Below are 14972 nucleotides of genomic sequence, written 5' to 3'. Positions count from 1 at the left end.
CAGCATATACATTTTTACTGTTCCCTTTAAAACCACACTAAATAGTCATTGAGGCATGCCCATGTTTAAATACTGCAGACAACAAGTTGTGCATTATCCATTCTTTTAACTGTTCCTCTTTATGAGTCAGACGTTGGAAGATACAAAAACAGTAATTTTGCATCTGATTCCCATTCTGATTAGGATGCTGCACACAGCTGTAATATCTTCACTGAGACAGCGTGGTAGAACAAGAAATTTTATGCACATGAAGAAATTAATACAAACAATTAATAACAAGGTGCCGCGCTATCAGCCCAGTTTGTGATGTTCCACTGTGCTTGGCTCATAATAATAGCACATGCATTCTTTCCATACCAGTGATGTATGTACCAGGCCTTAATAAGCTATGGCCACTCAATGGGTCAAACACACTTCATATTGTAACAAACATACTAAATTGCTCAGTAAAAACTGACTACAGGACAAAGCCAAAATAAATGTAAAATAACCTGAAAACCTTTGAGATTATTCTGGACAATCTGTACAGACAATTGTGGGATTTTGAGGTTAACACCCCCATACAAATTGTGTGAACATTAACCTACAGTACTCCCTTTTTTGAATTAAATTCTTCCTGTATGTTTCACACATTGTATTTGACCCACTTTACAACTTGTTTCTCGTTATGTGGGCAATTTTCTAACCACATAATGTTGTGCTGCAATAATAAGAGAAGTTTGCAGAGAGTGACAACATGCTATCGGTGAGAATACAGATGTTAGAGACATCATATTTACAGTGACGTGACACCACCCTGAATCTCTGGATAAGTCAACATTATGGCTAGTGAAATCTTCAAAACGTGAAATAATATTTGTAAAATCACATGGCACAATAAAACGTATTATGTTTAGTTGGAAATGATTAACAATGTGTGATGGTTCCTCCAGCAAAAAGAATGGTAAATAGACAACATTGAATAGTGTACATTGTCTAATCACAGCTATGTGATCTTAATGGACATCGCCTAATAGATAAATGGACATACGGGGTCTGGTTTATTAAAGCTTTCCAAGGCTGGAGAGGATACACTTTCATCATTGAAACTGGGTGATCCAGCAAACCTGGAACGGATCTGGTCCAGCATTATTGAAAACATTTTCTAACAAATAGTAAATGACTTTTAAAAAATCTATTCCAGGCTTGCTGGATCACCCAGCTTCACAGGACAGCCTTGGAGAGCTTTAACAAATCAGGCCCATTGAGTCAATCCACTTACTTATAGCTGTGATTTTGACCATCTAGGACTGTAGTCCTAGATTAAAAATCTAGGAGGCTTTCCATTCTGGGAATGTTTGTTGATTCAATCCAAGAGCATTCAAGGGATTAGACATTGATGCTGGACACTAGGACTGCAATTGCAGTCCTAGTCCCAAATTATCCCAAAGTAAGCTTGGGGTCAAGGCTCTGTAGCGATTACTAAGGTTCCTCCATACTACCAACACTGGGCAACACATGTTTCTTGGGAGCTGACTTTGTGCCAAAGAACCAGTGGAACAGAAAATGGAAGTATACAATTATGAGTAAAAGTGAAGAGTATTCAGCAAATGTCTGGAAAAAGGAAGACCTAGATAAAAGGGTAGACTCCCTTCTGAGTCCCTGTGAGGAGTCTAATGTTGTATCAGTCGATCTTTAGTGTCTGTGACTATGCCAGGTTGGCCAGGGCCCAGTCAATGAGAAACAGGACAGACTGGAAAATGATACGTCAGGCTCCAATAGTAGTGAACTAACAGGTGAATATTCTGTGATGGATTCATCCAGTTGTTTGTTTGTTGTAGATTTAAGTAAGCAACTTCTGCCTTAGATTTAAGTAAACTCTGACCAATGTGAACCAATTAGGCTTAAAGTCCTGTATGTAATTTACAACACTTAACAACAGTGAAAGCAGGGGAAATAGTTCAACTTAACCGTCAGGTGTTCTTTAAAAAGAAGCCCCAAGAGTTTCAACACTGACAACATTCTGTACCAAAAGAACCAAGAGCAGTATTCTGCTAATATGCGCCAAATATAAGTCTGGCAATTGGGACTTTAAGATCGGTATGTATCTACAAGGCCTCCAGTTGGTCCCAGTAATTTGTAAACCTCAACAAGGCCATACTTTGAGGGCCAGGCCATGGAACAAGTTTAGCATACATAGAGAGAATGCTGCCACAATGAGAGAGAAAGTATGAAGGTCATGCAAAAAAAAGTGTAGCATCACGTGGCCTGTAAGGTCAGTCCATTGGGAATGACCCATTCAGGTAATGATTCAGGTAATGATGGCTAAAGCAGCATATTATTGCAAAATATGACACGAGGGGTCCCACCAATTGTGCAAACACTTGATATACTTGAAATACATTAAAACTCTGGTACATGGGTATCCAGGTGAGAAGTTTGGCAAGGAGGTGGCAGGAGCTCCCCAGGAGCGCGTACTCATACGGCTATGCCCAGGCCATACTACCAGATGTCACCTAGCTTCATTATTTTACATTTTCATAATGAAATGTAAAAAAAGGTAATGAAAAAATGTAATAAAACAGTTGACTATAACAATGAAATACACAGTAAAAAAAGAAAAAAATTCTGAGTAACTGAATATTTTAAGTACTTTTATGCTTGAATCAGTTTCATCAAAAATCACTTTTCTCATCCCTATTGCTGAAAATGTATTTTTTTTATTATTCAAGCTGTTTGGTCTTTATTTAATCTAAAATGATCAATTATGCAAACAAAAGATTACAAACTAAGATATATGTTTAGATATATATGATTTTTTTTATTTTATTTACTGTGCCCCTATTTATACTTTGACAAAATGAAAAAACAAAGGTATTATATAAAATCGCAGGTTTTTATCAGTTATTTCCCCTGAATTCCCCTTCCTTGAACTGCTCTCGTTATGTTTAAACTACACCCAACATCAATAAAAAACAAAAAAACACTGAAACAGCTGAAAAAATTTCCCACAATCTTATGTAACGTTTACAGTATTTTTGAAAAGTCCGGCACGATTGTTGTTGAGTGACTCAATGGAGTACAGAAGAATAGAAACTTTAACTACTGTATGTACAAATGTCAGATGATTGTCACCAAGACAAATAGTCATGCTCGCATTGGATCTGACATGTGCACAGTGGTCCTCCAATGTCGTTCAATAATCCATAATGGCGGGTCGATTGGGAATGACTGTCTTACGCTCCTATGGATGCTCCCTGTTTCTCCTCCCCCTTTCCTGTCCATTAAACAGAATGGCTCGGTGTGTACAATGCTCATTCATCTATCTCTGGAAGCAATCACAGAAGATCGTTTCCAGCAACAAGGATCAGACACCTGTATGAGGCTTAAGTAAAGTTTTGTAACAAAAGGAATATAAGCAATGCACTAAGCAATGTGAATTATCACCTTGCAACGTTTTTTTTCTTTAGCATAGTGAATGCAATGAAAAGTCAATTTGCAAAGAACAACCAATCATGTGCAAGGAAATGTAAACATGTTTTTTAACTTGTACATAATTGGAAGGCTGAAGTCATCTCATTCACTAAGCTAAGGCTATGTTCACACTGACCATTAGGGTGCAGGGTGATTACCATGTACTCGTGCCATTGAGCGCTAGCAGAAGCTTATCTATAGAGAATGAATGGGAGCGGCAGTGAGTAGTAAAGACAATTTTGTCAATCTCTATGACATACCTAGGTAACCGACATTCCTGGTTTCTCAGAGGGCAATAGTAGATAATTTCTGAAGGTTGGAGTTGTATGCGGTCATATGTGCAGCAGGAAAACATTTTACTGACTTCTTTTAAAAATATCGTATTTGAATATTATAGAAATGGGCCTGTATAAGTTAGTACAGAACAAAAAGAATTAAAAAAATGTAAAACCTAAATAATTTTACAACTCCTGGAATGCACTTTTTTCAGCTTTCTAAAACTTATGCAAGCCTTATGAATGTCTTATGAACTTATGAATGTCAGTAAACCCCAATTTACTGACTTAATTATTTAGGTGGCAATTGGTTTCCTTGTTTATATCTAGGAAACTATTCTACATATCGGGGGAATCTTCCAGATCCTTGCTGAGATTGGCAATGTAATGTAAGCTCATTCTCTATCTCCTGCATTGTCACCCTGTCTGCCCATGCTCAGTGTTTTATTTATGGGAATAAGTGGCTTCCTGTATTGCCCTCAGGGAATATCACCCCACATTATTAATTTCATTTATTTGTATTTTTAGTGCATTTTTGTGACATATTCTCATCTGTTACACTGAAATCTCATGCTATGATATCAGATAACAAAGATGATCTAAAGTCTGACATACTTCTTGTCCTTGGGTTACAACTGTTCCTCTATAGGAATGGAGTGAAGGACATGGAAGGTGTTACATACAGGATCACAGAGTGAAAATAAAGTTAAAAGAAATGAATGGAATTAAATATTTTTACTGTTTTCTGTCTATAAAAAAAGTTTAAATAATAGGTGACTGTTATCTTGCAACAAGAACAGGTGTCCCCAACCATCTGGACTCATTTATTCATTTATAGCCAATTGCGCCTTTAAAACAACAATTCCAATGCATTTCAGCACAATGGTGGAATTCCCCTAATATTTTAGAGAAAAAAGTTCTTGCACTATATTGATGCCCCCACACCCCAGGCCTCGAATGATGGGGATATTTTAGCAGTTGCAATGAAATTCATTTTAAAAGCCCCAAAATACATCATGCAGTTTTTTATGTTTATAACTATGGTAAATCCCTCCTGTAAGTGATTCTATACTGTGCATAATACCAGAAAATATAATGGATGTTTGAATTGGTGGGAGTCAATTACCATTGAAACAGGTGGACGTGGAAGATTGCTAGGAGGGAATGATTGAGGGAATATCCGATTCCCTGTTTAATAGAGCCTATGTTAATACATGTAATGTATGTTGCATTATAGGATGGTCCATATACTATTACCAGCCCTTGAAGGCATAAAACGACTGTGCCGTTAGTCACCCAACAGTCAGAATGAATAACATCTGAAGGTTCGTGATTATTTGGCAGCCCCTGCATATTAGCCCAGATTGCCTATCCTGGGGTAAAAATTGGGCTGTTCGGAATGCTTTTTTCTAGCTAATCATTGTTGTCCCTGCCATCAAAGTGCATCTAAGAGTTTAGTTTAGCATGTATTCATGTATCCCCAGCTAAAATGATTGTCCAATAATGCATTACGGTTCTGGCTTGGATGGAGTTAGCAGCTGCTATCTGGTGTCCATGGCTGGTCTGAAACATAATACTCGATTTATCAAAACTTTCCAGGACTGCAAAAGAACTTCTGGGAGAGTATGGATGATCCAGAAAACCAAGATTGAAAACTTTTGACAGTTAATAAAAAGGTAACCCCCTGCTACAATTACTCCATTATTATCCACAGCTCACAGTATATTAGCTCAGTGGTCATTGGGAAGAATTCCTCTTACATTGCTGGCCATGAGAAAAATCCTTACAGATACCCAAAAAGATCATTGGTGTGGTAACTGACCTGGGAGGCACAGACTGCTCATTGCTCAAGGAACATCTAGCAACCTCTGGAAGGAACCCTGGTTAAAATACATTAGTCTAAACCCTTTTATTTCTTCATATGGGGCTGTGGAGGGCTCTAGACCAGGGGTGCCCACACATTTTTGGCTCGTCAGCTACTTTTAAAATGACAGAGTCAAAATGAACTACCAACAGTAAAAATGATAAACATATATTTATTTAACACCGAGTATACTTTATATTTAAAATATATATTGTTTACCTTGCATAACAGCATGAACATGTATGGCACAATACAATTCTGTACAGTTTTGGCCATTACCTTACTCTGATAACGTCTTAAACTGAATGGAATCAGCCAAAGTTGCATAGTCCGGACAGTATTTGCTGGTAGCCAGCCTCAAACAGACTTCCAAATGATCATCGGTCATGGTGGAATGGTATTTGGACTTAATAACTCCTGTGCACGGTAAAGTTTGAAGTTGAAAGGCAGGACTCTGTGATCAACTCACGTTGCCTTTGCGATCTACCGGTATATTGCTATCCATGTGTTGGGCACCCCTGTCCTAGACAATTGTTGGGTTTGTCCTTATATTGCACTAGCAATTAATATTCATAAGGTCTTGTTCAGTGTACTTACTTGTTCCGAATTAGGAGCACTTGAGCTGAATCCTCATAGATCAACCCCCAATTGTGGGCCCAGGTAACATCTGACCCGCCATAACTCTGGTATACATACAGTATTGTGCCAGTTAGCTGCCACAGCTGTATTAAACCTATCAACGCCAGTTATTAAATGTCAGATTACGATGCACAATACGCACACAATCAACAAGAAGATGGGTAATGATTCAGTTTCCACCTAGAAGCACTGTGTTATTCATTTTGTTTGTTTTAAAGCACCATGTTATTCAATGCTGCTCTCTTAGGATGCAAATAATTAAGTTCTGTCAAGGCTACGACCTTACCTGGTGCTGGAAGAGCCAACAACATCACCGCAAACACCATATTCATCAGAGAAAGGCCCTTCCACCCAGGAGACCAGGCTGGAGATGACACGTCCATGCTCATATTGTTTTGATGATGTATCCGGTAGTGCTGTAATGTTTCATCGTCTTTCCACAACAAAATCTTAGTCTTACAAGGAGAAAAACAGGAAGGAGCAAAGAAGAAGCTGCTCTTTTACCATGAGGGCCGTCAGTTCATCTTATACGTGGATGATGATCAAAATGTGGTCTGCAGAAAATGTATTTCTCACTTTCGCTGCCCTCTAAACAGTGAGCAAGTCAAGTCGCCTCCTTTCATCTGGCTGATCACACTCAGCTCGGGTGTATAGTGATTCATTGGTTTTATCTAGATATTCATCACTCGCACTGCTTCCTTTTCTCGTAGAGGAAGAAGTTTCTGATTTGTTGTGTCGCAGACATAAACTACCACCTGTCATTTGTGTGCTTTTAAAGAGAAATGTTAATGGTTGCTGGGAGCTTTATTATTATTATTGTAATACGGGTAATTGTTTCCAATGCAGACCCCCAGGATAGGTTCTGGCAAGTTCCTCTTTAATAAAGAATAGGAAAATAGAAGGGTACCTTCTGACCGAGAAGGGTTCAGAAATGTAATGAGGGATCAGTTGGCATAAATACATCTGGTCTGAGTATGGTTGATTTGATTCTCTATACATAAGGACAAATTTGACACAGATATGGCTTCTAATATTTATTATGTATTGTAATAGTTCAACAAGAACAAGTTTAAAGCAACATAAATATAATAAAAATGGGTATTACAACAATTTATTAGTGAGGTGGGATTGTCTCTGTCCTTGAGTGTGAATGTCTCTGTACTGACGCGTTTCGCCTCCATGGGAGAAAAGTAAGACAAAAGAGTGTGGCTATATGGTGTAAACAAAGTATTAATTACATTCCAATGAATTCCTTGTGTAGATAGGTTTAAGTTTAAGTAGTGAAAATGATAAACTTATATGTTCAGCTTGAAAGTTGCCAGATTCAAAAGGTCCAAAACTCCAGGTCTTAAGTTTTATTTAGATATTTGCCTGTTTAGTTTTTACGGAGGTGGCACAGTGTTGTGCCAGGAGGGGTGGCAAGTCAGTATGTAAATATTAAAAGTTTGTAATGTTTAAACGGTGGGTCTCAACTGGGTGATAACTCTTAATGTGTGACTAGACGTTTCATTTACTCTAATATCAAATACTGAGCTAATTCACAAGTTCCGATAGGTATCCAAGTGGCAGGCTGTGCTAATCCTAGTGGGTTGGTTGCCCCTTTAGATATAGATTGTGATATAGAAGTAAGGGATTATAGCCGTATGATATCACCCCATGCTAAGGTTTACTTTGTGATTCAAATAGCTGGGGGGGTTTAATTGGGATGCCTGTATCCAGTGTATGGTGCTGGCAATTATTAGCCAGGTTTTAGTGTCATGCAATTGGTAGGATATTGAAGAAAAGGGATGTGAGGAGAAAGAATGAGAAAGAGAGGCGGAAGGGGCGGGAAGGATTGGGAGCAAGAAAGCACGGGTGGGGAGGCGGGGAAGGCAGCTGATTGGGGTATTAGCAAGAATTTGAATAGGAGCATATGGGAGGAATGTAATATGGTGTGGGTGGGGACTTTCTTGTAAGTGCACCTATGAGGGTTGTTATGTTTAGTGATAGGAAATCACTTGATGAGCTTTACTGGGATGTGAGGATAAAACTTTTATGGTTAGGGTTACTGCTCACAAAGGCTTCAGGCAATAACACCTATACAGGCTCGTGCAGAGGTTTATGGGCATTTTGTAAGGTTTTTCAAACAGGATGTTGAGCTGATAACAGTAAAGGGAATTATATTACTGATATTTACTTCCTGTACTCTTTCCAAGTGTGTTGTTGGGCTTACATTTGATAACCCACCTATTAAAGGGGGTTTCCAGATATTAAATAAGCCACCCCCCCTCGCACCCAAAATCTGATTACACCAAACCCTGGCCTGCAAATGCACATGGCTGTTTTTCTAACAACATGTGGCCTACCAAATGTACCTGGCTGCCTTCCCAACCGCATGTGAGTTACCAATGCACCTGGCAGCTCTTTGTTCCTCATTTTGGATAGCAATGCACCTGGCTGTTCGTCTGTCCTCATCTGGGCCAGCAATGCACCTGGTTGCCTTTTGTTCCTCATCTGCACTACCAATCCTCCTGGCTGCTGTTTGTTCCTTGTCTGGGCTACCAATGCATATGGCTGCTTTTTTAACCACATCTGGGCTAGCAAGTTACCTAATGAACCTGGCTGCCCTTTGTTCCTCATCTGGGAATCATCAAAAAAGCCTAAAAACCTCTGTGTAGAGTTTTTTTAGCAGTTGTGATCTCTTGCCATTGAAGTCTGAAGAGAAGGCGCATCTGGATCACTGCAAGATATTGTTGGCACCTCCTGCCGCCTGTATAATGAATGGACTCTACAAAACGTCTGATTTTACTTTAGGTCTAAACAAGCCCTAAATTAGTATGGCAAGTGAAGGCATGGTATAATGTTACTCTGGTATATCACCTGATTATTCTTGTGAATACTTTTTCAGAAAATGTTTGTAGTAAATCACATCGTTCAGACCAGGGAGACAATCCTTTTTGTCTCTTTTTGTATTATTTTGTTGTCGATCCCTCCATCCCTGGGGTTTGGGGGTATTCTTCCAATGCTGAAATTTTAAACAGTCAGTGTGAAAGTTGTGCAGTGTGCCTACATGGTAACTTATTGGTGACCTTATTTTCCCCTTGTTGATGGAGAATATATGCTCATATATATGTTTCCGAAATGATTTCATTGTTTGCCCCGCATAGAAGCTTCCACATTCACTATTATGTAGATTACCCCTGTAGTGGTGCAGTCAGCGTAATGCATTTCTGTCTATCTGTGTTCGATCTGTGTTCGATCGATCTGTGTATCGTGCCATTTGGTAGTATCATGCCCTTGGCATCGTGGACATTTGCTGCAGCTAAACGTGTCCTTCATGGAAAGTAATAAGGGTGAAGTTTCCTGTGTTGTGTAGTGGCTTCTCACCAGTTTATCTTTAGGTGTGATTTCTTGTATAAAGTTTGTAGGGACTCACTCATATGTTTGCTGATTTTTTACAGGGATGGTGCTGAGAATGGAGGAGGAGGAGATGTTATATAATTCACAGAAAGTTATAGCGCGGGTTGTTCAGTGAATGGTAGCAAATGGCGTACTGACGCTGGTGGGCAGTCGTGGCTTTGTCTCGAGAGAATTAAATAAGGGTAATGTGGGGTGTTATGACTCATTTTGACCCATACAAGTTCTAGCACAAAGGTTGTATACCAAGCAAAAGTTTGTGTCCAAACAGGACTTACACCAAGTTGGACTTATTCCAAAGCAGACTTATACCGAGATACCATAGTATTTCCAGAAAATGTTGTAAATAATTTCATGATGTCTGTTAAACTGTGTTATTGGTTGGTCAACCTCTTTCTTTTCCTTGAATAGTATTGCGTTTAACCCTCTGATACCTTTTCTTTAATAGTTTTCTACTCTTTTTAGGACTCTTTCAAAATCATTTATTGGCTCATTTATTGGCTCCTAGTTCCTTTTTAATCGCAGGTATTGACTAAAAGGAACACTGTTTATTCATGGTTAGGAAAGTTCACTTGAAGAGTGCAATATTGCATTGCCTGCTGTTTCTTACCACAAAAACAAGTTGTTTGGATTCAATTCTCATTATTTATCATGATATATAAATCCAAGAAGTGTATTTTTCTCTGGTTATATTCCATGGTCAATTTTAGAATATAGTTATTTCTTTGTAGGAAGTTGAAAAAACTTTTTTAAAGGAAGTTTGTTTTTAGAACCCTGTCCAAAACATAAGGATGTCATCTATGTACCTTCTAGTATGTATAAAGCTCAGGTATTTTTTTATTTATGTACTTGCAAATAATTTATTTTCCCATCCTCCTAAATAAAAGTTGGCCTAAGAGGGTACAAACATGGTGCCCATTGCAACACCTAAAATCTGAAGGTAAAGTTGGTTGTTGAATCGAAAGATGTTACTGTTTTGAATGTAGTTCAGTAGGGAAAGAATGAATCTATTATCTTTGTGATGAGCAAATGTTGTATCCTCGAAAAATGTGGAGATAGATTCCAGACCTTTTGTGTGTGATATGTTGCAAAAGAGAGTCTAGATATCTATTGCTACCAAAAGGTGTTAGGTGGTACAACCGTATTGTTGGTTGGTGTCGAGTACTTGTATTGTATCTATTGATGGGCTTATGGTGACGTATAGTCTTGAATAAACATCCACTAATTCAATGGTTTTTGAGGTTAGTGACCCAAACCTCAATATCATGGGGTGGCCTGTGAGGTTGGTCAGGCCATTATGTACTATGGGCAGAACATAAACTGTAGGAACGATCAGGGGTTTGATAAACAATTTTTTGTCAATGATACCTGAAATCAGTGCTTCATATATTATAGATTGAAATTCTTTGTGGAATTGTGTTGACAGTTTCATAGATATTAGGCTGTACTATTCTGTATTCCTTAATATGTTATAGCACATTGTTTTTATGTGGTGTTGGGGTGGAAAGTGGATTTTTGTTAGAGTGTCGTTTTTGTTGGTTGGTGCCTATGGTCAATGGATCCAGTTTCTTGTGTTTTTCATGTTGTGGTTCTGAAATTCTTCCAGCCAATAGGTTACTGGTTTGGTTGGGTTTTTATCATACATACCTTTAGGCTGAGGTTTCTACCAAATGAGTTGATATCTTTTATTGGTTCAAATGTTTATACATTGAAAGGGACAGAAGTATAAACCCAGTTTGATGACCTAATTTATTTCTTTTGATAGATTCGTGGTATTTTGGTTTCCTTGTTATGAATGGCTCTATTGTGCTTTTTTCAGGAGACATTGCTAAAGTGGTCTTATGAAAGAGGCTTCCTGAATTTTGGAAAATTGCCCCTGTGGCAGTGTGTGTCTGAGGAGGTGGGATAGTGGCATGTTTTTGAGTTTTGAGTGTGGACTCTATGAAAATGGTTTCCCTTGGTGGATTGCCCATTTGGGTTTCCTGGTCATGAGAGGTAGTTAAGGCGGTTTCCAGGGCACCGAAGAGAGGGGCAGCAGTGGGTTCCAGGGTTGTACTGGTGGAACATTTAAGTGTTTTTAGAAGTAATGTTGAGAGTGTGAATTTGGAATAACGCGGTTAACTCAGCAGGGTGGGTTGAATGATGGTTTATTTAATTATAGTGTTACTTGAATCACACGTCTCTTCTGCACATCTCCATCCATATCCCCCAATGGACTGATCTTACTCTGAACAGTCACAGCCTGCATTTGACAGCTCCTGTCATGCGTGTTCAGAAGCAGTTAGTGCAGCCTGTATCTATCAACAGAGAAAGAGGAAACAAAAGAAAAACAAAGCAAAGAGATGACAACCCCTCGCCCCTTGCCCAACTCCTGCCAACCGCAGGAAGCTAACACCTAGATAATAAAACAATAGCAGCCATTACTGCCATTATACACTTGATGCCGGCATTCTGAATAAATCCACCCAGCCACCTGATCACCCAGTAAACCCTAGCATGTGGTAAGCAATTTACCTGCCATGAGGAATCACCGCAGGGCTGATATCATACCCCAATTAGCCCCCATTTCCTATATTATAAGCCATATCCATAGGGGCAACCAACCTACTAAGATTAGCACAGCCTGCCATTTGGATACCTATTGGAAAGTGTGAGTTAGCTCACTATTGGATATTAGGGTAAGTGAAACCTCTATTCACACATAAAGAGTTGAAAACCAGTTAAAACACACCATTTAAACATTACTAACTTTCCACTATTTACATACTGACTTGCCACCCCTCCAGCCACAGCATTGTTCCACTGTAAAAACTAACCAAGTGGTTATGTATATGCAGCTAAATACCTTGAGTTTTGTTCCTTTTGAAACCGGCTGCATGTAAATGAATCATTTACTATAATTTCCTGCATGCTGTGGTCCAGTTACATTTTCATTGCACCACTACCTTAACTTTAACCTACCCAGAGAAGTAATTAATTGCAATGTAATTATTACTTTGTTTACCGTATAGCCGCACTCTTCTGTCTCACTTTCCTCTGAAGAAGCCCAATGACATGAAACGTGTCAGTACAGAGACCTTCACGCTCAAGGACAAAGTCAATCACACCTTAATAATAATATTTTGTTATAACATCCATTTTGAATATGTTTATGTTGTTATAAACCTGCTCTTGTTGAAATATCACAATACATATTAATATTACAAGACATTTCTGAGATATGCGTCAAATTTGTCCTAATGTATGAAGAATCAAATCAGATCAAATGTATTTAGGCCAACCAATCCCTCACTAAATTTCTTAACACTTCCCTGTCAATAAATTCACTCTTACTTCTCTATTTTAATATAATATTTTGATTTTTTACAATTTATATTCCATTTAAAAATGCAAATCCCTTAAAGGGACAAGTAACGGTGTGGAATGTGTGAATCATTGCACGATACAATGGTGCTATATAGGTACAAGGTAATAACCTGTCACTTTTACTGTTGTAACTGCCATGAAGGAAAAGTCAGTTTAACATAAAGCTGGTTGGGCTCTCGGAGTACAGCAACAGAAAAGGCCATTCCCATGGAGAAAGAGGAAGTCATATAATCTTTAACAGTCCCGTGTGTAATAGGAAACCATTCTGATGATGAAAGGCAACTTTCAACAAACAGTAGTTCTCCAAACTCCCATACAAACTGCTTGCTGCTCCATGACAATTATCAAACATTCCTGTTCCAAAATAACTTATACAAGTGTATATCAACTCCAGTCACTAACTACATTGATTTTTCTGTATTCTTGCCTGGTGATGATAGGAATAATTCACTTCTAGGTCCCGTCATGTCTACCCTTGCCCACCCCTACCCTTTAATGTCTGTCATTGTATTTTCTCCATGACATGGTGCATTAATGTGAATTGATATAAATAGTAGTTTACAAAGGATAGATTACGTTACGATGAAGGATTTTGCATTTCCGACACATATATCTCCTACACCTACATTTATAGTATGAAAAAGAAACCCGATGTAACTACCACCAAGGACTATTGAGTTGTAAGAAATTTTATTTTTGGTGGTGTTTTGATACATTTTTAGTTTATGCTTTTTGTATTTTGCAGAGGAAGAACACAAAGACATTATTCTATATGTACTTGTATACTCTTTTTTCTTTTCTGATTAATTGACTGCCTGTGTTTGCTGGCCTCTGTCTATAATGTCCGTAGGCTTGCCTTGTTGGGTTGGATATGTTTTACATGGGGGAACCCTTGAAGTAACTTTCAGGACTTAGGGAACCCTTGCTAGAATTACTATATCCACAGCTCACAGTATATTAGCGCAAGGATCAGTGGGAAGAATATCACACCAAAAAGACCATTATTGACAATTAAACTCACCTATGAGGCAGAAATTTTTTATTACTTAAGGAACTCCTAGCATTCCTCTGGAGCAGCGGTCACAAGAAAATTTTGGTGGTCTGCGGTGGGGCACACCGGCCAGAGTCACAGACAACGTCATCCCTACAAATCGCTGTCTCAGGGAAGTGGTCCGGTTCTGTCCCTGGTCAAAACTTGCCAACTCTGCTATTGCAGGCTCAGATTTAGAATGGGAGAGTGGGCAGGGTTCTGTCATCATGACGTCACTATGGGGGAGGTTTCTCCCCCTTTGTGTGACATCCGCATGAGAGGTCTGGAGCTGGTAATTTTAGTGGTCGGCGCGACCGAAAAGGTTCGCCACCACTGCTATCGAGCAGTGTTTCTCAACCAGGATTCTGTGGAACTATTGGGCTCATCCAGAGGTTGTTGAGGGTTTCCTTAATCAATGAGCAAAGTGTTCCTCTCAGGTCAGTTATGTGACACTGATGATCTTTTTGGCTACATGTAAGAGGCATTTTTCCCACTGACCACCACATTAAGTTGTAAGTTGTAGATATAATAGTTATAGCAGGGGTTTCCTACAACCTGAAAGGTATTTCAGATGTTCCCCCATGTTTGAGGGGTCGAAAAAGGCTGCTATAGAGGAACCCTAAGGTTCAGCTAAAGCCTGCTTGGGAAACTTTATGATAGTATATAATAGGGAGCATCTCAAGGGCAGATACTTCAGAGTCTATTTATTACAAAATTGCTATGTGAATTTATTATCAATTTATGTGCAAGAGCTCCACGTATTACCATCAAGATATGCAAAATGTTATTTTTGTCTTGAATTCCTCCCAAAAATAAGAACTTCCTGATTAGCAGGGTGTTGCTGTCTTGGACTGCTAATCTAAGGAGATTTAGAGTGAGATTTGAGTGATAAAAATTGTGGAAGTTCAGTAATGGCAAAAGATCAACTTCAGGCAGTGTTTCAGCAATA

General features: G+C 38.8%; 1 protein-coding gene across 1 annotated transcript in view; it reads right to left on the bottom strand.

The window, feature by feature from the left end:
• Positions 1-6887, bottom strand: part of LOC140321608 (uncharacterized) — a 38116-nt gene extending 31229 nt beyond the window's left edge. The window contains exon 1 of the mRNA XM_072398350.1: positions 6518-6887. Within this exon, the coding sequence (XP_072254451.1) occupies positions 6518-6620 (103 nt within the window). The 5' untranslated portion in view covers positions 6621-6887. The remainder of the gene's footprint in view (positions 1-6517) is intronic.
• Positions 6888-14972: the final 8085 nt, after the last annotated feature.

The sequence above is a fragment of the Pyxicephalus adspersus genome, chromosome 1, assembly GCF_032062135.1.
Source record: "Pyxicephalus adspersus chromosome 1, UCB_Pads_2.0, whole genome shotgun sequence".
Lineage (NCBI taxonomy): Eukaryota > Metazoa > Chordata > Amphibia > Anura > Pyxicephalidae > Pyxicephalus > Pyxicephalus adspersus.
The sequence above is the reverse complement of the archived record's forward strand: the minus strand, read 5'-3'. Positions and strand labels throughout refer to the sequence as shown.